The sequence below is a fragment of the Sorex fumeus genome, unplaced genomic scaffold (assembly GCF_029834395.1).
Source record: "Sorex fumeus unplaced genomic scaffold, SorFum_2.1 ptg000024l, whole genome shotgun sequence".
NCBI lineage: Eukaryota > Metazoa > Chordata > Mammalia > Eulipotyphla > Soricidae > Sorex > Sorex fumeus.
This window is the reverse complement of record NW_026606081.1, coordinates 50417911-50443208: the sequence shown is the minus strand read 5'-3', so window position 1 is coordinate 50443208 and position 25298 is coordinate 50417911. Positions and strand designations below refer to the sequence as shown.

Sequence of the window (25298 nt, the reverse complement as noted above, 5' to 3'; positions counted from 1 at the left end):
CCAGAAAGATAGTACTGTGTGTGTAAGGCACTTGCCTTGTACCTGGTCAACCCAGGTTCAATCCCCGGCATCCCATATGGATGGTCCCCTGAGCACTGCCCAGAGTAATTCCTGAGTGCAGAGCCAGGAGTAACCCCTGAGCATCCCTAGATGTGGCCGCGAAACAAAAACAAAAAATAGCTTTTGGCATTAACTCAGCACAAAATCCATATGCTACATACAGCTATGTGAAGGCCATTTCAATTGTAAAACTAATTTATAGAGAGAGAATTCTAGCGCTACTTCCTCTAATGAAAGGGGAAAGCCAGTGGAAAGTGTTTCTGCTTATGCTAGATTGCAGAGCAATTCGCCAATTCAGTCTGCTAGAAAGGTCTGCTCTGCCTTAGCAGCCAGCTAATCGCTTGTTCAAAACTAGATTGTCAATGCAATTGATGTTCTTCCCAACCCAGAGTGAGGCCAGAGCACATCTTTGGTGTGTGTGGGGGGAGGGGGGCGGGCAGGAACAGCCTCAGGCAACTGCCCGTCTTCCTTCCTTCTGACGGCACGCTGGCATGGGGACACATGCTCCCTCTGTCACCAGCCTGGCTTCCGGACCTGGCCCAGCCTGCAACCTTAGGGCCGTGTGCAAGTTCCATCATTTCTGTCAGAGGAGACAGAGTTCTTGCCTCCAGGTGTTGTTGGGGACAGAAAGGGAGGAAATGTTGGGCATAGCTTGTCTCTTTTCTATACCAGGGGAGCTTATGGCTTGCCCTGGGTCCATCCAAGTGCCTTCCCGGGACCCTCCCTTTTGGGGTGTTAGGAACTGAGGGCAATTAAGGCTCAAGTCAAGTAAATATGACGATGCCCAGGAGTAAATATTATTTGGAGTCAGTTAACTGCCATGTTCCAAAAGCATAGCATGGACTGCCTTCCTGTGTCTATACAAAAAGGACATGATTCTAAAATAAACTATGCAAAAGACATAAAGGAAAGAGAAAAGCAAATTTCACTTACAACTACAAAATCCAGAGCCCTCCGAGTATTTGACTTTACAAGTTACAGGATCCGATTCGGGGATACAAGTGGTTAACAGGGAAGAGGAGCACAAAGGAGAAGTTGAAGATAAACCCAGAGGATTGTTGAGTACTGATGGAATTGTGTGTGCCTTGGGAGCACTGTGGTGGAAGTAACTCAGTTAACCTAAGCTCCCCGCGGGGAGAGTCACACCTATTTAAAGTCAAACCTAAAATGCTTAGAACTATCCCCAGTAGGCCACTGCCCAGTGTTTCTTCTCCCGCCCCTTCCTTCTCTCGGGCAAGATGGGGTTGAGAGGCCAGGTCAGTCACAGGCCGGCTGTGGGTCATTAGGGGTCACACATCCCACCCCACCCACTCTTTAGTGGCAGTGCCATGCACCAGCTCATCACGCCTCACACCTACAGTTCCCCGTGGTGGTACCAGCTGGGGTCACAGCCGGGCCCATACAGATGCACTCGAGAGATGCACTCTGCCTTGTGGTCACCATGGTCGCTGTTTTGCAGCACCTGGACACACCTATCACTTGTGGTATGGGTGAGGGAGGCAGAGCTGGCGGGACTCTGCCCACGTGGGGCTCCGGGGATTCGACCTCATGACCATATGCTTACAAAGCAGGTGCCTCCAGGCCACTGTGGTCCCCCTCCGGGCCCTCACCACCTAGAATTTGAAAATAACAATACTAAAGTCCGAGGAGACGGCCTAGCAAGCACTTAAGAGCTAGCTGGGGATGGTGTTAAAATTTTAAGATACTGAAGTGATGAAACGCTAAAGTGATAATTTAGTCACAGAGGCAAGAGGAAAATGGCACCTTGTAACGTGTGTTTAATGGGCTTTCCATGAGTGGGAAGCGGAAAGAATGCTGAGGAGCAACCCCAAAATACTTGGGGTGAAGAAATGGAGTGTGGAAGGCAGGAGTCCTCTGTGTGAGAGGCAGGAAACGGGAGAGACGGCCGGCGACCAGCCCTGTGTCCATCTCAATGGCGGCTCAGGGGGATTCTCCAGCCTCTGCAGACCAGCAGTGAGCTGGGCAGAGTTGCTTCTGGAAGACAGTAGGACCTATGTCCTTCCTGTCCAGAGTCACTGTCCTTATGGTGCTGCCAGCATCATGTTAATGAGGAAGGTGGAATTTAAGGAATTTTCGGCCAGAGATCTTGTCCAGGGCTTAGGGCACTCAGCCTAGCCGGTTCCATCCCAGACACCACATGGTGCCACAGGAGCCAGGAGTTACACAGGACATGGCCAGGTATGCCCCCCACCCCCCAAAACACACACACACACACCCCTTTTGTCCAGATCTGTGATGATGAAGAGTGTCCTGATGGACTGCCATCTCTGAAGGGAGCCTGCTAAAGCAGTTTCTCAACTGCGCACCCCCAGGTACCCCACAGGTGAAAATCACATAAGTGGGAGGGCACGTCTTGAAACCAGTGGGATGACTGGTAGCATGGAGGGGAGAGGGGAACACAAAGCCAGAGAGGTCCTAGTGAAAGAGTGTTAGGGACACAGCTGGCGGGGGGGGGGGGGGGGGGGGTTGAGGACATGGATGAAGGGGGAGTGTGTTGGGGCACCTCTAAATGGGGGGAGCGTGTTGGGGGCATGACTGACGGTGCATTTCGGGGAGAGCTGAACTCAGGCAGAAGAAAGAAATCACATCCAAGAAGGACAGAGTAAGACACCAGCCAAGATGCCGGTGAATAATTACCAGCCATAGTCTTGGTATAGAATCGTTAACTCGGTGGCCAAGGATGTGGCCATGGGCAGAGCAGAGCGTGGTCAGGCGCAACTGAGTTCGCACCGCACTCTCCGCGTGCCCAACGTTCCTCGTCCCCTTCTCAGTGAACGCAGCAGTGGGGAAGGGTGTAAAAACACTCACTCTGCCCCAAGCATGTAGGCCACGATTCTACAGGTTAAACTTCTGTAGGTTCCACGCGCCCAGTGAGCACAAAGCCCAGAGGCCCAGAGGACGCCTCCCTGCCGGCTGCCAGCCCAGCAACCCGGCGTCTCCCCACTGCCTTGGAAATGCTGTCATGGTGCCCCTGGCGTTTCCGAGGTCTCGTCAGGCCTCCTCATCCTCCAGCCACCCTGTGGACCCCGGGGCCATGTTCCTTGTGTCATGTTCCATCTGGGGGAAGGCTGTGCCTCGTGGGCAGGTGTAAGTTACTTCCTCGGACCCCACCTTCATGCAGGTGGTCCCCGCCCGGCCTCTCCACACTGAAGCTGCTTGTCAGCAGCTGCATTTCCTGTTTCAAGGCGTGTAAGGGCCTCTCAGTAGCTGCAGAGAACATTACAGCCACACTTTGGGGTAGATTCTCGATGGTTTTGACCAGCCATCATACTGCTGGGAACAAGCAGTGAGACAGACCTTCTGATTTATTGCTGATGACTCTGTAAAAAGGCACAGGCTTTTGGGGAGAGCGACTTGGCAGCAGATTTCAAGAGCCATAAAATGATCATATTTTTGACCTAGTTAATGCCACTTCTGGGAATCCTCTGAAGCCGAGGTCCAGCATGGAAAAAGCCGTCAGCACGAACGGTCTCACAGCCCCGGCGTCTGTGATGGGGCCGTGGGGTGCTGGGCAGTGCTGGAGCCCATGAGGGCAGAGTCACTGGAGCCCATGAGGGCAGAGTCACTGGGACAGTCCAGAGCACAGACTGACACGGGCAAAGAAACCAGAGCCGCCTTTTTTTTTTTCTTTTAGAGCTGGGGATCAAACCCAGGACCAAACATTCACGCTATATGTGCCACCACTGAGTCATATCCTGCCCTCCTCTTTTTAGGGGGAGGGGGCAAACTTGGCAGTACACAGGGCTTACTCCTCACTCTGAGTCCTGGGATCACTCCTGACCAGGCTCAGGGGACCCCGTGTGGTGTGTAGCGCCAGGATAGACATCTTAACCCCTGCACCATCTCTCTCACCCCCCTAATCATACTAAATTTTGTTGTTAGTTTTGGGGCCACACACAGTGGGTGCATCAGGGCAGCGGCAGGATTTGAACTCAGCTCTGCGTGCAAAGCATGTGATCTGGCTGTTCAGCTATTGCCGGCCCTCATGTTGAATTTTATTGAGGGTTTGTTTGGGGGGGGGCTTTTTTGTTTGTTTGTTTTGGGGTCACACCAGGCAATGCTCAGAGGTTACTCTAGGCTGTGCACTCAGGAGTTACTCCTGTCAGTGCTCAGGGAATGATATGGGATGCCAGGGATCGAACCCAGGTCAACCTCACACATGGCAAATGCCCTCCCTGCTGTGCTATTGCTCCGGCCCATAATCTTAGATTTTAAAAAGCAGCCCCTAAGCTGTACATGCTCTAACATGGCACTCTTACAAGGAAAAAAAAATGGGGTCATAAAAATGATCATGGACACAGGAGGGATAGAAAAGAGGGAAGGCACTTGCCTTGCACACGGCTGCCCTGGGTTTGTTCCCCAGCATCCCATATAGCCCCCCACCTCCCTCTAGAAGTGATCCCCGAGTGCAGAACCCTGAGCACTACCACATGTCCCCCCCCATCCCAAAATAAAAAGATTCGGGGTAATTTCTTTTTAGTCTTTGTAATGAAGCTTCATTTCTGACTTTAAAGCCATGGATTCCTGCACCGTCCCTTCAGCCTCTCTAGGCTATGAACTGCATGATGGGGGCCAGAGAGATAGTACATCAGGTAGGGCGTTTGCCTGGCACGTGGCTAACCCAGGTTCAATTCCCGGAATCCCATATGATTCCCCAAGCACCTCCAGGAGTAATTCCTGAGTGCAGAGCCAGGAGTAACCCCTGTGCATAGCTGGGTGTGGCCCAAAAAATAAAAAATTAATAAATGAAAGAAAGAAACATAAAATAGACTGTGTGGTGGTTGCAGGCAGCAAGCCCAGGAGGGGCTAGGGGTGAGACCCCCACCTGTGCCTCATGCTGGCCCTGGGGGAGGCATCCCATGTCCAGCTGGCACAGTTTCCCCACAAGTGAGCAGTCTCGGAAGTTCCCCAGGGTACCCCTCAGTGCCCTTCGCAGACAAGCGGCTCTAGCCATGTGACTCAGGAAACTCAGGCATGGGGTGGGAAGGACGGCAGAGGGGTCGAGGCGCGTGGCCTGCATTTGAACCGTGCACACGCTCCATGAATCCCTGGTACCAAGCACAGAGCCACGAGGAGCCCCTGAGCTCCTCGGGGTTGTGGCCCCAAACACAAAAATGGAAGCAGCCCTCACTGCCTGGAGGAAGCCACAGGAATGGGTGAGGCAGCAGAGCACCGTTCCCCAGGCTCAGCCCTGACCAGTGGACATTCTGGGCTCCAGGTTCCTGAGTGCGGGTGTCCCCTCCTGCGCAGCCTTTGGAGCTGACCAGCTGAGCAGGGGGCCCAGGGACCCTTCCCAGGTGTCCACTCTCTGCCTATTGTCACTGATCTGCCAGGAGGGAAGCCAAGTACAGGGCCCAGAGTAACGCCCTGATCAGACCGGCCAACAGCTCCAGAGGCAGCGCTGGGTGTCCTGGGAAAGGGAGGTGCCCGTGGGTGGGGATCAGGGGGAACGCGGGTGGCGGGAGCCTGGAAACTTCCAGATGGACTGGTGACGGACCCTCCCAAACTCTGCCTGCCTGGGATACAGCATGGCCCCTGCAAACACTTGGGACTTGTCAGTCTGGGAGAATTCCTGAGTGGCTGGGGATGAGGTGCCCAGATGAAGGCCATGGAGAAGGCCCATGGCGCTGACCCCCTCTCCTTGGCAGAATGGCAGGGGGGAGGGGGCCTCCATCTAAACCGCCTGCCGCTAAGGCTGCTTTCTCCCCTTTCTTTCAGTATTGCCTGTCGGGGCACCCGACGCTACCATGCAACGTGCTCAAGTTCAAGTCCACCACCATCATGCTGGACTGCGGCCTCGACATGACGTCCACCCTCAACTTCCTCCCGCTGCCGCTTGTGCAGAGGTATGCACTGGGGGGCTGCAGGCAGCTGCGGAGAGCCCAGCCTTCGTATGTCTTCTTTGGTTCACTTTGTTCTCTTAAAAGTATTCTTCATCATCAAAATCGTTTCCTCTGGCCGGGTGGATGGAAAGTGTCATATTGATTTATTGATTGACTTTTTTTTTTTTTGGACGTCCCAAGCAGTTCTTGCTCGGAGGACCAGGGCTTACTCCAGATAGGACTTGGCCAGCTGAGTGGGCCCGTGGGTTCTGGGCGGGGGAGAGGGGACGGGGGTGCGCCGGGGCCACACTCCGTGGTGCTCGGGGTCCCGTGTGGCGAGGGGCTCAGCCTCTGGCTCGTGCGCTGTGCACTGCCTCTAGCCCTGGAGTATGTTGATTTGCCTTCTGTATTGGCAGCTTCTTCTGAAAACGTTTTTGCTGCCACTCAGGATGTGTGGAGCCGCGCGTACATGTCATTTTTCTTGCTAGTTCATGCAAGAGGTGATAAAGGGTCAGCTGGTGATTCCAGAAAGTCACTTGGGGGCCCACACCCAGCTGTGCTCAGAGATCACACCTGTCGGTGCCGGGGGCCATGGGCAGCGCCAGGGATGGAAAACCTGAACCAGCTGTGTGCAGGGTCAGGGCCCTCCCCACTGGACTCTTTCCAGTCCATAATCTGACTTCTCGAACCACGTAACGGCCTGTGTAGGGGCCGCCCCCTTAGACCCTGACATCTCTCTGTGAGAAGCGTTTGTGCGTGTCCGTGCTGGAAGCTTGTGGGATGTAGGAAGCACGGAAGCATGTAGGTCAATAGACTTGTGCTCTCTCCCAGGCCTGCCTCGGCATGGCTTGCACTTACAGACAACATTAGGACCCCGCTCTCCCAGCTCATAAGAAAGTTGTGCCACTGACCAACAGGAGACAGGAAAGGTGTCTAGGCAGACTTAAGAGCGTTCATGCCGGAGTGACAGTACAGCAGGGCAGCGCTGGCCTCGCATGAAGCCAACCTAGATTCGATCTTCTGGATCCCGTATGTCCCCCGAGCACCACCGGGAGTAATTTCTGAGCACAGAGCCAGGAGGAACCCCTGAGCACTTCCAGGTGTGGCCCAAAGCCCCACCCCTACCACCCAAAAGAGACCTCTGACGTAGAGCAAGCTGGTTGAGGCACCTGACCTCATGGATCTTAGTCTCCTAGAGACAGCAGCATGTGCCATGATCATTCACATGAGCCATCTAGGAGAGGAAAAAAAATAAGGATTAAAAATCAGTCATGGGGTGTTTTTATTTTTTTCTGAGCTAAAGGATACAATAAGGTGATTGGGACAAGAGCAAAGATCATTCTGGGTAACATTTCATGCAGATTTGATGAATTCCACTTCTAGGCACACCCAGAACTTAGAAATGCCCTTCGCAGTCCCAGATTGACCTCCCAAACGATACAGAAGTTACGGCCCAGGGACCAATGGCATCACAAATAGATCTCAGCCAAGACGACAGGTTCTTCCCTATTCGGGAATGCGGGATTTCGAAAGTATTTCCCTGCTTACTCCCAAAGATGGACATGTCCATTCTGGTGGTGTTTACTCAGCCCTGCGCTGTAACAAACAGGAGCGAGGCTTTCCCTTCGCTCCTGGAACCTTCTCTCTCCGCCCTGCTCGGTTCTGCCTCCCTGCCCTGGGCTTTCTCTCTGAGGGAAGCGGCACCCCCGTGGCTGTCTGAAGTGTCCTTTTCGGCTCAGGCCGCGGGAGGACTCCTGTCCATCCCCTTGGCCCCCCACCTCGTCCTGCTCCATTTCCCTCACAGCTCTGGTCGCTTCACCGTCTGTCTCTCTTTCCCTGAGGGTGGGTTTCAGGAGTGCAGAATTTTGTCCATCTCCCCGTGTCCCCCGTGTCCCAGCAGCCCTTGCTGACTGTCCCACCCCTTCTCACCCTCTCCGCCCTTTGGCCCATTGGAATCTTTGCTTCATCTTGAACCATTCCTCTCACTCGGTCTTTCCCACGTAGATTTGGTCAATGTCTGTTTGTTTGTGACCACTCCAGGCAGTGCTCAGGGATCCCTCCTGGCGGGCTCACTTGGGGGACCCTCTGCAGACCAGGGCCAAACCCCGGTCAGCCACGTGCAAGGCCAGTGCCCTGCGTGCTGGACTATCACTCCAACCCTGACGTTCAGTCATTTCTAGCCTAAAATTTAAAAAATGACACTCGGGGCTGGAGCAATAGCACAGCAGGTGGGGCGTTTGCCTTGCACACAGCCAACCTAGGTTCGATTCCCAGCATCCCATGTGGTTCCCTGAGCACCGCCAAAAGTAATTCCAGAGTGCATGAACCAGGTGTAACTCCTGTGCATCGCCAGGTGTGACCCAAAAAGAAAAAAAAAATGACACTCTTCACTCGGTCCCATGTCCCCTCCCAGCCTGTGCCCAGCCCCAGCCCGCAGGGGAACATCCCCCAGTGACCCGCGTGTCTAGCTGCATCCTGCCCCACCTTCCTTCCGCCTCTTCCCTCTCTGTCTGCTGTGGGGATTCCCCTGACCACCTGCCACATGCCATAATTCTTCCCCATCGGCTGCTTGGCCATGGTGCCCCGAGGCCAGAGCTCTGATACCCAGGACAGATGCGCATCCAGTACCGATTCTCCAAGTTCCCAAGCCGTAGCCCCAGCTCCAAGCTCAGCTCTCCATCGGGGCAGTGTGTGTGTGTGTGTGTGTGTGTGTGTGTGTGTGTGTGTGTGTGAAAGCTTTGCTTTCAGAATCATGCCAAAACTCGGCATGTCCCAGTGTTTGAAGGGGGCATGCCTGGGTCACCCTCGAGTCTAAGGAGGAGAAGGAAAGAAACCGAGTCGGGGAGAAGAAGGATGGATGAGAAGCAGCAGGGGACAGGGGATTCAGGTCCATCCGAGATGTTCAGAAGTGATGGAGCCAAATGTCCCAGCCCCAGACCTGCACAACCAGCCCTAAAAAGGTGCCTGGGGCTGGAGCAATAGCACAGCAGGTAGGCCGTTTGCCTTGCAGCGGCCGACCGGGGTTCGATTCCCAGCATCCCATATGGTCCCCGAGCACTGCCAGGAGTGATTCCTGAGTGCAAAGCCAGGAGTAACCCCTTAGCTTCACCGGGTGTGACCCAAAAAGAAAAAAAAAAGGTGCCTGGCAAGAGGAGGGAACTTGGGACACTGGGGAGGGATCAAGGCTGGAACATTGTGTGTCTAAAACCCGGCTGGGAATACTTCTGTAAATCATGGTGCATTAACAACAAGATTCTTTTAAAACTCAGCATGTCCCAGGCGGGATTCACATGGAGGGTTGCCCCTGCCCCATCTGACAGGGTCCCTGTTCATGCGAGGGACTCCAGGGAAGGACCCCAAAACCTGGAGGCGACTTGGCCTTTTTCTTGCTCCCCCATGAGCAGCCTTTCTCTTCCTTAACAGTGGCCCTAGAGGGGTTAGAGTGATAATACAGTGGGGAGGGCATTTGCCTTGCGCACAGCCAACCCGGGTTCAATTCCCAGCATCCCATATGGTCCTCCGAGCACCACCAGGAGTAATTCCTGAGTGCAAAGCCAGGAGGAAGCACTGTGTATTGCAGGGTGTGACCTGGAAAATAAATAAACCCAATGGCCCTAGAACTCAGTGTTCTCTCTCCCTGTGGTCACCTCCAGAAACACTGACCAGAACTGGCTTTACTGTTCCATGCCTGGAACACTCCCCACTGTCCAGGTCTCCATGCAGACTTCATGTTGACCGCTAGGTCCACTCCCAGTCACCCCCTGTGCATCTGCCCACTGGGCCCTTTCTGCTGACCCATTTGAAAGCCACCAGCGTGGAGATACTCAGAAGGACAGTGCTCCTAATGAGCACAGTAATCAGAGTCAGGTGTGTGCTTAGCTCTAACCCCTGCCTCGGAGCGTGTGTTTTATTCATTTGTCACCGTAATGGCCTATTTAGCCCGAAAGACGATTGGCTCTGGGTCCCAGCCGGAGGCCATCCCCTCTGTCTGCTGGGAGCAGGGCCTTGTCAGACCCACCAGCTCTCTTATCACCACCCTGGGGTGCCTAGCTAGGGAGACCGCACAGACAGTGGAAGAAGTTTCTGGAAGGGATGGGATGCATGGCCCCTCTTTGGAGCCACAGTTTTGAAAGACGACCCTAATCTGGCCTCAGACTCTGGGGTTGTCATGGGTTTGCCCACTAGTCGCGGGGCCTTCCGGCTCTCCAGCTTGGTCTGCTCCTCAGAGTCTGTGCGCTGTGCCCCCCCCCCGCCCATCCCCCATGCCCTGCTGCCCATCCACTGCGCCCCCCTGCAGCTCAGTGGTCCTCACTGGGCGGTCCCCTTCCCGCCTCAGCCTACCCTGAGCTCCCAGCAGAGGCTCAGCCCCTAGAGGACTCCTGGCCCCTTTCTGAACAGGAAGAGCCACGCAGAGCAGGGAAGAGAGGAGCGGAGGAAACGGGGGCTTTGCTGCCTGGTGAGGTGTGAACATCCTGGCACCGACGGGGAAGGGAGTGTCTGGGCCACTCACACTACCCTCCCGGGTCCTGCCAAGCCCGGTTCCTCCCACAGCCCAGGTTTCAGCAAGCCTCCAGCTGGGCACTCAGCCACGCTCGGGCGCTCTGGGGCTCCTGTCTTCCGCAGCTGGTCTGTCCATCCTGCTCGCAGTCATATGAGCACCTCGTCCAAACACGTGTGTCACCATGTGGGGGGCTGCTCTCTGCTCAGGAAGATCCCTCTCCACTGCCATCCGCAGCTTCCCTGCCTACCCTCCCACCCTGACGGCTCCTGGCCTCCCTTTGTCCCCACCTTCCCTCCCGCTACCAGAGTCTGTCCACCACGGCCCCTGCCCATCCCCCACACCCTACTGCCCATCCACTGTGCCCCCTGCCCGTCCACTGTGCCCCTTACCCATCCCCTGTGTCCCCCTGCTCGTCCCCCACACTCCCTGCCCGTCTCACCATCCCCCATTCCCGTGCTCAGGTAAGCTCTGTGGCAGGTTGGTGGCTGCCCCGTTCACACATTTTCTGATGACAGCGGTGATACATCTCTAAGGAGGAAATTGGAAATCGCGAAGAATAAGGAGAAACGAACTCCGCGGCACATCTGTTCTGCCTTCCGCTGCGTTCTGGGCGGTGGGCCACTTTCAGATGCTGTCCTTGGTCTCTGAGGATGCTTTACCTGCTTCTGGAGAGCAACGCTGAACATCTCTTCTGTTCTGAAGAGTCAACGGCAGCCTTTGGGGGAGAGAAGGTCCTGTTAATAGGGGCTATGGCTAGAGAGAGTTGAGGGGTGGAGAGTACAGCTCGCATGCAGGAACCCCGGCTCCATCCCCAGCTCCGCAGGGGGCGCCCTGAGCCCTGAGCTCTGCCGCCTGGGATCCCAAAACCAAAATAAAGGCATCAGGAGCAAGTACGGTCTGATCTGCCGGTGATTTTCCTGGTCATTTGTGAAGGACAGCTACATGCTGTTATCTATACATGGTGTCCACTGGGGAGCAGCCGGCCGCCCCCAGATCTCCCTTCCCTGAGCAGTGGATATTTATACCCTCCTTCCAGAGCATTCCAGCCGCCAGGACCCAGCTCCATCCTTTGTTCCGATTTAATAGTTCGTTTTCCAAGAGGCCTAGAAATAAGACCTAAGAGTGAGGAGAAGGGATCAAAAGAGTGAGGAGATGATACAGTTTCTTCTGAGATTTTTGAAACAAAAATTCTGTTTTGTCAGTTAATTTTGGAAGGGGATCCCTGGAGAAATGTGGACCCACCCAGGGTCCTGTCACATCCCCAACCCCTCGCCCCATGCCAAGCCCACATCCCAGCCCCTTGGGTCATCCTGGGGTTTTTCTTTTTTTTGCTTTTTGGGTCACACCTGGTGATGCACAAGGGTTATTCCCGGCTCTACACTCAGGAATTACTCCTGGCGCTACTCAGGGAACCATATGAAATGCCGGGGATCGAACCCAGGTTGGCTGCGTGCAAGGAAAATGCCCTACCCGCTGTGCTATCACTCCAGCCCCACCCTGGGGTTTTTCTAAGTCTTTTAGTTTTTTTGAAGGGATCAGGTGTGAGGCTTAATGCCATAACACCGAGTTTGATCCCCATCATCACTAATAATAATGGTATTTTATTTTTATACCAAATTGATATTCCTCACCATGATATCCATTTTCAGGTATGAAATACAAACTTCCTACTTTGGCTCGTGGTTTGGGGACCAGAGTCGGTGCTTGGGACTGGGCGGTGCTCCCAGGAGTGCTCCAGGATTGAACCCGGCCTCCCAGCCCCACTTTTTTGGCTATTAAAGGCACAGGTTGAGCAGAATCTGAGGGTGCCTAGGGCCCGGTACACCCACGTTCATGCGTTTCTGCATGGCTGAAATTGTCCCTCAACCCGGGAGATTGCTTGAATAGGGAACAAATGCTTTTTTGGGGGGGGGGGGGTCACACCCAGCGATGCTCAGGGGAGCTCAGTGGTTACTCCTGCCTCTGCACTCAGAAATTACTCCTGGCAGTGCTGGGGGGACCATATGGGATGCTGGGAATCGAACCCAGGTTGGCCGCATGCAAGGTAAACACCCTACCCTCTGTGCTATCACTCCAGCCCCACAAATGCCTTTCTTGATCAAGGCCCTGGGTTTGATCCTCGAGCACAGCTGGGTGGGAGCAGAGCGCCCCCTGGCTGAGCATCACTGGGATGACCCCTCACCCCACCCCACCCCCATACCACCGTGAAGACCCCTGTTTTATTTTTTTTTTTTCAAATATTGGCAGGGAGGGATTGGGACCAGAGCAGTAGAACAAGTAAGATGCTGGCCTTGTGTGCAGTGAATCCAGGTTCAATCCCCAGCACCCGATATGTCCCCGAGCCCCACCAGGAATGATCTCTGAGCACAGAGCCAGGAGTAACCCCAAAGTACCACCAGGTGTGACCACAGAAAAACAAAGTAGGGGCTGAAGCTGTGGCACTGCAGGTAGGGCATTTGCTTTGCACATGGCCGACCCAGGTTTCATTCCCAGCATCCCATATGGTCCCCCAAGCACCGCCCGGAGTAATTCCTGAGTGCATGAGCCAAGAGTAACCCCTGTGCTTCGCCAGGTGTGACTCGAAAAGAAAAAAAAAATTAAATAGCTAAATTATGCCAGAGACCCAGGATGTGGCTCGGCGGCATGTGTGAGGCCCTGAGCCCATTCCCCAGCACTCCAGAAAACTCTGTCGGAATTAAAAGCCACCCCGCTCCCCCCAACTCTCACTGCGTCTCAGACTCCCGCCTTTATACGTTACTTCCGTGGAAGATCAGCAACTGTTGGCATTCTCAGTTTGGGCGTTTCTGTGCCTGGCTTTCTTACCAGCCACCTCCAGTACCAACTCCAGGGTTGATAAATATTGTTTTGGCAGGAGGGAAGAGACCAGACATGGTCTTAGAGCCACACCCTTATCTGCCTGGATTCTCACCCTGACTGAGCTGGTGGTGAAGCACTGAAGTCGGCTGCAGCTCCCGAAATGCACTTCGCTAGCTCCCCTCGCCGGGTCATGAAGTCTGACCTCGGCGTCACTTATTTCCTCCTGTATTATTGGCAGGCGCCAGGCTAATGCCTCGGATCAGCGTAGAACGTCGAGAGCATGAGTCGTTGGGAGGGGGAGGTTCTGAGCCCAGGTGTGAGCACAGGGACCCTGAGGTTGGCAGGGGGAGATGTCTGAGCCCCACTTTTCTGCCTACCCCACCCATGAAACTGACTGTCTCGGTCATCACTTAGATCTGATGTCATTTGGCAGCACTCAGGAATTTTCCAGAATCAGAAACTCAGGTCACAGGTGTATGTATTTAAGATGAGTGCTGGGCTTTGGGGGGAGGCAGTGCTGGGTGATTCCCTGCCTAGTATTCGGAGGCTCCCCCTGACCACTGCCGAGGGGCCGAGAGTGAAGCCGGGCTTCCTGCGTGCAGTGCATGTTCCCCTGCCCTTTGAGCTGCCCACCCAGCCCCTGGTCCCTTCCGGGCAGTGGCCAGGAGGGCTAGCATCAGTTTCTTCCAGTTGACTGGGGCCGGTGGGCAGCTGTATGCCACGTCACAGGTCCTGCCCCCTCCTGCGAGATGCTACCGAGACCCTCGCACTCTTCCGTGGGCTTCCCGTCTGCAGCAGCCGGGTGAGGCTGAGGCAGCGCCTGGGAGCAGAATGTTCTGGAGCCCGGGCTGCTCCTCCGCCTCCCCGTGGCCCCCGCATCCCATTCTTTTAATTTCCCCCATTTAGCGCTAAACTGTTTGGCTTTTGGCTGTGCCGCCGCCGCGTAGCTGTTGGGCTCGATGTAGCGTGGTTATTTTCATCTCTTTGATTACTATTTTGGGTGAGCGTGGCTGCCAGTAATTTCAGACTTGTTTTCCACTTTGTGGAGACAGCACCGTCGCCGCGCGCGCACTGAGGCTCATAATCCATTTAGGATAATGTTATCTTGTGTCTTGCAGTCCCAGGCTGTCCGGCCTTCCCAGCTGGTCCCTGAAGGATGGAAACACTTTCCTGGAGAAGGTAACGCTGGCCGGCAGCCCCCTCCTCCCAGACCCCCCCAACCTCTGCCCCTCCTCCAGGGCTCCGCCCCGGAACTCCCAAGAGCCGGGTGCGGGTCTCAAGAATTGTTGGTGACAATTGTTTCCAGGCCTGTTAGGGAAACTCGGGGTTCAGAGGCAGATCCGGCTCGCTCATGTGTGAAAATCTAAGGACTTCTGCTGCAAATGCATTTTCTCACCACGCAGAGAAGCCGATTATTTTTAGAACCGCAAGGGGAGTTTCAGCGGGGGCCTTCTCTGAGGCCATACCTGGCAGTACTTGAGATCATCCTAGCTCTGCGCTGAGGGATCACTCCTGGCAATGCTCAGGGCACTCGGTGGGTGCCAGGGATCAAACCAGGGTCAGCTGCACGCAAGGCAAGCCCCTTACCACCCCCTTACTCGCTCCCCACCCCCTACCTTACACTTGTGTTATTAGATTGTAATCCCAGAAATCCATGCCTCACTCAGTGGTTGGGCAGTTCACTTTTCCATGAGAGGCCCTCACACAAAAAGATGTTTTTTGTTTTTTGGGGTTTTTTTGCTTAAAAAAGTGGGGGAGGGGGCGAACGATAGCACAGCGGGTAGAGCGTTTGCCTTGCATGCGGCTGACCAGGGTTTGATCCTCGGCACCGCCAGGAGTGATTCCTGAGTGCAGAGCCAGGAGAAACTCCTGAGTATCGCCAGGTGTGACCCAAAAATCCTAAATAAATAAAAATAGTTTAAAAAAAAAGTAAAGGAAGGTGACGATTAGGCCAGAAGCCTCTCCTCAGCCCCTTGGAGCTTAAAGATCCTTAAGGTGATTCAAGGAAGCATTTCTTTCCTGCCGTGGGGAGCGTTCAGTCAGGGGGGTGCCCCTTATCCACGTTTTACAAAATTGCTGCTCCCCCACGCCCCCAAAGGTGCCCTCTGAGGCAAGGTCCCCCTCCAGCCCCCTGCAGCCCAGGGCAAGAGGGAGCCCTGTGAGCCCCCGAGGGCTGCTGAGTCGCTGTGGGCGTGGGTGCTGCTCGTGAGGGAGACACGGGGAGGCCTGTGCACAGGCAGAGGCTCTTCTCCAGGCCAGGGAGGAGCCTCCCCCGAGGCTTTCTGAGGTGCCCACTGACGCCGATGCAGCGGGGGAGGGGGGGAACGGGAAGAAGATTCCAGAGCCTGCAGGGACCAGGCAGAGCTGCCAAACATCCCGTGATCATTCTGGAATCATTTCCCCACTCATCCTTAGGGACTTGGGTGTCTTCTCCCAATTAACCTGATTGCTCACTCGTTCACAGCCGGCAGGGACCAGCCTAAGTGAGACCTGTTTCGGCATCTTTGAGGCTCGTCCTTTCACTGCCCAAATAATGCACTTGGGGGAGGCAAGGAGCCTGGTTTACAGCAGAGGGCAGTGGGGGAGGCGTTTGATCAACTCCCTTGGAAAGTGTCCGAGGAGCATGTCCTCGGGGGATAGCGTGTCTGCAGGGCTGGAGCAATAGGACCACAGGCAGTGCCCTTGCCTTGCACGTGGCCACCGGCCTCGGCCACTATGTGAGCCATTCTGGAAGCTGGACGCAAGAGCCGCGGCTGTCCGTCAGCCAGCCTTCTGCGGCCTAAGAACGGCATTTCACCTCCTTGAGCCCGACAGAATTGAGCTGGGCTTCCTGTCCCCGCAGTCCCAGCCGTTCCTGACCCCTTGTGGAAAGTCGGGTTGGGGGCTGGAGCGGCGTGTGTGTCAAACCTCTCTCCCGAATAAGCTCATCCGAGAATTTTGTTCCTTTTCATTTCTTTAAGGAGCTCAAAGAGTGCTCGGGCCACGTCTTCGTGGATTCTGTGCCTGAATTCTGCTTACCTGAGGTATGACTAGAGGGAACCTCCCTGCGGGGACCAGGCGGGCCCTGGAATCTCTCCAAATGAAGTGGAGAAGTAATTTTAAGGGGCTTAGCTTCCTGTTTTCCAATTGAAATGAGCCTGCTGGTGGAGGCGCAGAGTCACAAGCTCGGAAAGGACCATTTAGGGGCTCTTGACATTGTCTGGGAATCGTTTAAGCCGCTCTCTACTTCCCATCCCTGCTGGCTCCGTAATTCCCACTGACACTTGTGCTGGGGCCGAGTTTTTAAGCACGGCGAGGAAACAACTTCCGGCTCTCTGCAACCGTCGTGCCAGTGCCAGATGAGCCCCGTTTCTCCTTGTCCTGCTTACCGCAGGGCATCGGAAATCGCTGTCCCTCAGGCAGTGCATGAAGTGTCCAGTTGTTACTGTCCAGAAACATCACACCAAGCCGTGTGTCACGGCTCCAAGCTGGGTCACAGATCTGGTGCCCCCCCCAGGTCATGATCACCTGGGCAGCGAGGAGTCAGGGTGGGTCAGTTTCCATTCAATTCAGGGTCTGGACAGGGAGAACCACATGGCCCAGGACGAGCTCTCCTCAGCAGGGTGAAATGCAGAGAAGCCTAGGACGTGTCCAGGGGCCCAGGGGAACCCACCAGGGGGCACCGTGCCATCTTCCAGACCCTTCTGCTTTTCTGTGTCCCCTGCTAACAGCAAGGCAGGGAGACCTTTTCCCTCCCGACCCGTGTCCAGGCTTTGGTACCCTGCAGATAAGCCTCTCTCCTCCCTTGGAAGTTGTGTGCAGCCCTCGGGAAGGTTCCGGAGGGAAAGAAGTGGGAGAAACCAGCCTGAAGCCGGCAAAGGTGGCCCCTCGGGGTGGGGGTTTACCGGGAAGTGGAAAAGAGGCCCTTTGCGAACTGGAGGGCCCTTCCCCACCTATTCCAAGACTCAGGGGCTGTGTCTGTGTCCTTTGTACCACACGCAGCTCAGAGACCACCGTCAGTGTCTGGGCAGTGAGGGAGGGAGGCCTCTGGGGGGACTCCAAGCCTCTGCAGTTAGTGGCTGCCAGTTCCCAGGTCACACAGGCCCAAGAGATGATGGGCTGACTTGGGGCCAAGTGCCGTGCCCGCAGTTTTCAGCCAGGTAGTGTCTTAGCTCGGGGCTGTGATTCTCCCAGGAAGTCGAGGCGTGGCGGCACCGTAGTGAGCGCCTGAATGTCCCCCCATCCTGGCTCATGCCCAGAGAAGCCCCCCAAGTCCAGCCCACATGTGCAGGAGTCTTTCACTCAGCCACTAGCATGGTGGACCAGTCCACACCACAGGCACAGCAGGTCTATACTGCCCACAGCAGCCTCGCATCAGGCATCTCCCACCCCCACACCCCCCCGGCCGAGACCTGGGCCACCCCGCGTCAGCAGCCCTCTCTCCTCAGACCGAGCTCATAGACCTGTCCACGGTCGACGTCATCCTCATCTCCAACTACCACTGCATGATGGCGCTGCCCTACATCACCGAGCACACGGGCTTCAGCGGCTCCGTGTACGCCACCGAGCCCACCGTGCAGATCGGCCGGTGAGTGGGCAGGTGGCGGCCTGGGGAGACGGCACTCGGGGGTGTGGGACACCTGCCCATGGGAGGGGTGGGGATGCCCGCCGCTATCCGGCCCCGGGTGCGAGAGTCCCCCCTTCTCTTCATGCCTTCTCAGGCTCCTCATGGAAGAGCTGGTGAACTTCATCGAGAGAGTGCCCAAGGCCCAGTCGGCCTCGATGTGGAAGAACAAGGATATCCAGCGGTGAGCCCGGCCCCTTGCCTGCCCACGCGTCTCCCCAGGGAGGGGGGCGCCGCCTTAGGGGGTGCTGGGCCCGCGACCCTGCACACTTTCTCCTGTGCTCGCCCAGCGTCTTCCTGTCTGTCCCTCCCAGTGAGCCACTCCGGCAGGACCCTGGCCCTGCCTCCCTGCTGCCCGGGACTCCCCCTGTGCCTGCCGGACACCCCCCCCATCCAGAGCCACCCCTGCACCTCTCCCCACTGCCTGCCTGCACAGACCCGGGCCTCTGCTTGCTTTCCGCAAGCACATGGCCTGGCCACCCGCATTTCGTCCTGGGAGCTGGCGTCCCTGAGCGACGCTTCCACTGACGCCCACGGTCTCCATGGCCAGGTCCCCAACGTTCCGCCCCTAGGAAGTCCCCAGGCCTTATTCTGCCTTTCTGGCCGGACCCTGACCGTTTGCCTTGCCTGCCCTCTGTTCTTTGCGAAGTGCAAGACAACCAGCTCACAGCAGGGAGGGTGTGTGAGGGAGGGGTGGACGGGCCCCTTTGGAAATGCCCCCATCCATGACGGCTTGCTCTGATACTGCTCCAAATAAAAGGTGCTGGCAGGGAGGGACGTGAGTCTGCTCTCGCCGCCTGCTGGCGACGGTCGGGAAGGGCTGAGCACTGGCTGGGGAGGGCCAGAGCCCCCAGGCCCTGGGAAGCTGCCTCCACCCTCAGCCAGATTCTGTACCCCGGGGAATCCAAGGAGAGTCTGGGGCTTGGGAAGAAGGTGCTGAGGGGCTGGACACATAAGCCAGGAAGCCAGGACAGGCACACGGGGTGTTGGGGACCATCACCTGGCCTCACTCTCAGGCCACAGGAACCAGCGACTCCTCAGCCGCCCTCCTGCACCCCTTTCTGACGCCTCTCCCTCCCGAGCCAGGCTCGCGCCATGTCCAACGCACAGACACTTTCCTTCCTGGCTGTGCTTTTCACTCTCATTCACTTCCCCAGAGCCAGGGCCACAGACTCGGATGCTGTTGGGGATGGGGAGGGCAGCAGTGGCGTCATGGCCCCCACCCGCACCAACACTGCCAGCTCTCTCCGGGGATCCCACTGTCTGCTCTCCTCTGGGAGGCCTGAAGCTAGAGTGTTCCCCATGGCTCACACCTAAGATGCTGCAGGCAGGGCTGAAGCAATAGAATAACGGGGAGAGCATTTTCCTCGCAAGCAGCCTTCTTGGGTTCAATCCCCAGCATTCCATAGGGTCCTCTGAGCACCACCAGGAGCAGTTCCCAAGTGCAGAGCCAGGAGTAGCCCCAGAGCATTGCTGGGTGTGACCTCCTCCCCCCAAAGAAAAGAAAATTCAACTCCAACATGAGTTGAATTTGAGGCTCAAGGTCTCAGTTTTGTGCCTTTTCAGCTCTTAAGACCTAGAATCAACACATTTCAGTCGCATGGGTTACTAATAAGATCGTCAAATGGGAAAACAATAAATTAAACCCTTTCCTGCTCGTTCATCAAAGGAATGTGATGAATTCCCGTAAATCACTAGAAGTTGGGTTGGATTAGCATTTGATTTAGTACTGGTATGTGTACCCCCCAAAAACGATCCTTCTTGCTTTGGGGCAGCTGTCTCCCCGCCTGGCTCTTGATTTATTTGCGCCAATCCACCATCCTTCTTCCTCATTCTGTCATCGCAATTGACTCTTCTTGAGAAAAATTAATTTTGAAGGTGGGAAAAGGAAAATGACTTGCAGTGCGATTTTTTTTTTTGACCCTACAACCTCCTCACTCACTGCAAATTCGGGTTATGAATTTAGGAATAGGGAAAACATAAAACAAATATTCCCATTAACGTGGTCTCTAGGATTTTGGGGGGGAAGGGGGAGGCTAAGACCAGCATTTTTGGTGTAAGCATAAAACCCACAGTTCTGATCAAGGATAAATTGTTTCAGGTTATTGTGATCCTCTCGTGGCATTAAAGAAGCACGCGCTGATATTTTCCTGCAGTCCACTTTCCCGATTGAAACGTTGCAGCTATTTTTAATACTTTGGACTTAAAATGGGTGTTGGGGACTCCGGAGCAACGGCAGGCGTGTCCTGCATGGCGTCCCTTCTCCCCACCCAGGGGCTTCCCGGAGGTCCCCAGACTGTCCCCCTTCTCTCGTTCATTGGCAAACGCTTAGGGCACCCCCAGGCAGTCTGCATGTGGCCGTTAGGTCTGAGCCTCGGCCATAGGTCTGAGCCATGACAGGGGGAGGGCTAGCAGCCCCTGGCATGGAGGCAGGGCACAGGGACGTGGTGACCGGGAGACAGTGCTTAGGACACGTTCCACATGGGAGCTCGACTCTGAGCAGTCTAAAGGCTGCGGGCAGGTAGGGCTGGTTTGCTTCCCCGTCTGACCCTAAATCAGCCCGTGACCCTGGTGGCTCCCTGGACACTGAGGCCACCTCTGCCAGCTTCCCGCCTGCCAAGAGAATTCTCCTGAGAGAAAGCGCGAGCAGTGCGTGGTGAGAGGCGGAGGACGTGCTACATGCGTAGCAGAGAGCGTGTGTGGGTGAGAGGCCCAGCGCATGCTGCATGCATGGTGGACAGCGGATGTGCCTGGCAGAGTTACCCTGTCTGTGTTGGAGACCCCTCGGGGAGGGCACTGACCTTCCGTGTGGCCATCTCAGGTTCAATCCCCGGCATCCAATATCATCCCCTGAGCACTACCTGAGTGCGGAGCCAGGGGGACCCCTGAGCATCACTGGGTGTGCCCCCCCCCACCCCGCCGCCAAAATAACAATAATAATAACAATAAAGGGTGGTCCCTGGCCTGTGTGCTGTGGCCCACCCAAGGTTAGGGACCTGCAAGACTTGGCTGGGCAGGTCGGACGGGCCAGGGAAGCTCTGGAGGGATGCAGCGCCCACCCCAGGGCCAACCTGGCTTCCCTGGGCCCGTCAGCTGGCCAGTGATGGGTACTGGCCGTGTCCACTTCCTCCCGTACTGAGCATTCCGACCAGAGATGCACGCAGCAGGGCCAAGGCTCTGCTCAAAGGACCCCGGCCAGTCCAGACTGCCCGTGGGTGTGGCCTCCGGAGGCCTGACCCTCCCCGGCCCTCTCTGCCTGCCTGACCCAGCCACTTGGGGACTGGTTTTGCCTTTAGATTTTGTGATTTTTCTGCAGTTTAATTCTTCTTTTTTTCTGTTTTTTTGTGGGGGAGGGGGGTTGTTGTTGTTGTTGATTTTTTTTTTTTTGAATTCCTGTATTCGTTTTCTCTCTTCTTCTGCTCTCAGGACATTCCTGGGGGACTCAGGGAATCACAGGGGGCTTCAGGGATTGACCCCAGCTGGCTGTGTGTGGAGCAAATGTCCCAGCTCTCCTGTCACTCTGGCGCCCCTTTCCTTTGTTTTGTGAGCTTGTGAGGACAGGCTTGCTGAGATCTGTTTCCATTCTGTTGTTGTTTTTTGCTCAGATTTTTGTTCGTTTTCAGTTTTGAGGCCACACCCTGCCTTGGGCTGCTCCCAGACCAGTGCTCAGGGGCCTCTTCCAGCAGTGCTCAGGTGACCAGGGAATGGGACACCTGCAGGTCCAGCGTGAGCTCTCTGGCCCCCTCCAGTCCCTGCCGCTGGTTTTATAAAGAAAACTTTATTGACACATGGCCACACTGACTCATTTGCATAATTGTTCCGTTTCACCGCCAGATTGAATTGTGACAGTCAACATAGTGTCTGCAAAGCTTAAAATATCTAAGAACGCTTTATAGAAAGTGTGTGCTGGCCTTCAGTTAAAAACTCAAGAAATTCTGACTAAAAAAAAATGTTTTTTCTTTATTTTTGAAATGTCCTCTTTTTTATGTACTCTCTCTGGAACTCTTATTTAGAATCTGAACCGTCAAGACTTCCACTCAGAGTTTTCCCCTTCAATTTTTCACCTTTGTTTTTTTCCTTGGGCCGGAGCGATAGCACAGCGGTAGGGCGTTCGCCTTACAAGCGGCCAACATGGCCGACCCGAGTTCGATTCCTCCGCCCCTCTCGGAGAGCCCGGCAAGCTACCGAGAGTATTCGATGTGCCAGACACAGTAACAACAAAGTCTCCAATGGAGACGTTACTGGGCCCGCTCGAGCAAATCGACGATCAACGGGAGGGCCTTTACCTTACCTTTTTTTCCTTCTTTTGTTAGGAAATTCTTTTTCTTTTTTCTTTGCTTTTTGGGTCACACCCAGCAGTGCTTAAGGGTCCTCCTGGGTCTAACTCAGGAATTATTCTTGGTGGTACCCAGGGGTCCATATGGGAAGCCGGGGATCGAACCCGGGTCAGCCACGTGCAAGGCAAACACCCTACCCACTGTGCTATCACTCTGGCCCCTGCTAGGAAATTCTTTTAACTTTCTTTCCTAACCTTTTTGGGTCATTTCTGCTGTTTCTGTATATTTTTGGCTTTTGTCGGGGGTGGGGGGTGTGTCTTGTTTTTGTTTGAGGGCCACACCTGGTGATCTCAGGGGCTATCCTGGCTTTGTGCTCAGGGGCCACTCCTGATGGGGTGGGGGGTATGAGCCCCAGTTGTTGTGTGCAGGGAGGCGTCCTTCCCCGTGTACCATGTCTCCGGCCCTCTGTACATTTTTATTGCTAATTTTGGCTTTTTTAATTTTGAACATAACCATTTCATTATAATATAAAACATAGATACCAAAAGCTCGCTGTAAAATAAATACACCAAGAGATAACTTGGGTTAAAAGTCCCAGGGCTAGAGCGATGGCACAGTGGGTAGGGTGATTGCCTTGCACGTGGCCAACCCAGGTTCGATTCCCAGCATCCCATATGGCCCCCTGAGTACCGCCGGGAGTAATTCCTGAGTGCAGAGCCAGGAGTAACACCTGTACATCCGCCAGGTGTCACCCCCACCCCCGCCAAAAAAAGAAAGACATAGAAAAGTCCCAGGAACTCAAAATCCCGTCTCTGCCCCAGCCTCATCTAAAACGGATTGTATATTTGGGTTTTGGTTTTTGGTTCCCACTGGGCAGTGCTCAGGAGTCACTCGTGGTGGTGCTCAGGGTGCCGTTTGGACTCGGGTCCGCCGTGTGCAGGGTGAGCCACCCACCCTCTCCTCTCCCGAGGCTGCCCATCCCCCCTGCAGAATTGCCCTTCGGTTAGGCAGATCGACTGTCTTGGTTCGGGTTTGGGTTTGGGACCCACACCCGGCGATGCTCAGGGCTTCCTCCTGACTCTGCACTCAGGGCTCACCCCTGGCAGTGGTCAGGGCACCATATAGGGTGCCAGCGGTCAAACCCAGCCCCTCCATGTGCAAGGCCAGCACCTGCCTGCCGTGCTCTCGCCCTGGCCCCGATCGTCCCATCTTGACACAGCAAAAGCTCCGTGCCCACCTCGGATTCCCTTATTTTCTTCCTCTGGGGAGACCCTTTTGGACATTCCCTGTGAATCACCTCTTGCTCCAGGAATCTGGATGTTTTGGGGGGATTTTTTTGTTTGTTTTTCAGTAATAGAAAAAATTTTATTTGTTCTTTGTTTTATTTTGTTGGTTTTGGGGCCACACCTGACAATGCTCAGGGGTTACTCCTGGCTCTGTGCTCAGGAATCACTCTGGCAGTGCTCAGGGGACCCTATGGGATGCTGGGGATCGAACCTGGGTCAGCCACATGCAAGGCAAATGCCCTACCCGCTATACTATCACTCTGGACCATATTCATTCTTTAATTTTTAATTATTGGTCTTGAGTTTGGGGACACATCAGGCAGGGCTCAGGGTCCCCCAGCTCTGTTCATGGGGGGAGCCCAGCCCCTCTAAAGCTGAGGCCTGCGCTCACCTGTCCAGCGAGTCTCTGCAGTAGCGGAGTTTAAACACTGTCCTCGGTGATCAGTGCTCACTGCCACGGGGCTGGTCTCGGTTTCCAAACCTCTTTGGAGAAGAGACACATTGGCTTCTGCTCACCCCCTCTCGATGCCTGCAGCATCGAAACATGCAGCCAAGCTCCGTCCCCTCATTCCTGCTCTCCTCTGCTGGTCTCTGGAAGGGTGGTTTGTGTACGCCCGCAGCCCATCTTGTGATGCTTCCTACAGCCCTTTTCTGTCTCTGATCCTCGTGCCTCAGGAACTAGATCGCAGGATGAGATCGTGGGAACAGTGTTTCCGGTGTTCCCATGAATTGTTTGTTTGTTGGTGCTCTGTGATCTTGACAGTCAGTCTTGCTCCACGCCAACTCCTTGACTTGCAGCTTCTCTCTGGGCCTCTGAGACTCCCTCCTTCCAGCCCGCCTTGCTACCGAGCTGACTGGAACCGCCTCTTCCCCCTTAGAAGTCTTGCCGGCCCGGGCCCGGTGCCTCCTTCATAGTCTGAGCATCCTCCAGATGCGCCTGGTTCACTCTCAGGGGTCGGTTCTCTCAGGCTCGCTGCACACCCTCCTACTCTACACCCCAAAGCTTCTGTTTCAGAACCGAGGCTGCGAGCTCCTGTGGAGACTGCACATCCCTCCTTGGCCCCTCTCGTTCATGTTCTCTTTATCACTTGGTTTTGCATGTTCGGGTTTTTGTTTCCCTGTACTCGGGACGTGTCTAGGCATATGTTCACTCATGCCTGAGGCTTGGCCTGAGCATATGGAAAGCGGCCTGGAGTGTGGCGGCAGTTGGGTCGTGGAGGTCGGCTGCTAGGGCTGGGTACCTGGGGGCGTGGAGGGCTCTCACCCACCCCCCCTCTGGGGCACCCCAACTGAAAACAGCCTGGCGCAGAGTCTGGTGGCTTGGTTATGAGGGCCTCATTTTATGCTCCCTTCCTGGAGAAGCAGCCATGAGTTCATCATAAGACACTCACTACCCATTTTCCATAATTACCAAACCATGTTTGTTGGGGTTCAGACAGTAGGCAACAAATCACAGGGGGAAATATATATATATGTATATAGATAGATAGATAGATAGATAGGTAGATAGATATATGCCTCTCGGAGAGCCCGGCAAGCTACCTGTGACGTATCTGATATGCCAAAAACAGTAACAATAACGGGTCTCATTCCCTTGACCCTGAAAGAGCCTTCAATACGGCAGCGTTGGAAAAGACAAGTAAGGAGAGGCTGCTAAAGTCTCAGAGGTGGGACAAATGGAAACGTTACAGGCACCCGCTTGAGTAAATCGATGAACGACGGGATGACAGTGACACAGTGATACTCGGGATGTAGGGAGCGGCCAGGCCATACCTGGTGGTGCCCAGGGCTTACTGCTGGCCCTGTAACCAGAGAATCACTCCTTCTGGGGATCAGGACGGGCCGACGGGGTGCCAGGGGTTGAGCTGGTCGCCCCCCCCCCCCACATTGAGTCAGCCACGTGCGAAGCTG

General features: G+C 55.3%; 1 protein-coding gene across 1 annotated transcript in view; it reads left to right on the top strand.

Annotated features, from left to right (window-relative positions):
- The window catches only part of INTS9 (integrator complex subunit 9), a 62530-nt gene that overhangs the window by 23789 nt on the left and 13443 nt on the right, over positions 1–25298 (top strand). The window contains exons 2-6 of the mRNA XM_056113993.1: positions 5800–5927; positions 14340–14400; positions 16182–16244; positions 17649–17788; positions 17922–18008. Coding sequence (XP_055969968.1) covers positions 5800–5927; positions 14340–14400; positions 16182–16244; positions 17649–17788; positions 17922–18008 — 479 coding nt within the window. The remainder of the gene's footprint in view (positions 1–5799; positions 5928–14339; positions 14401–16181; positions 16245–17648; positions 17789–17921; positions 18009–25298) is intronic.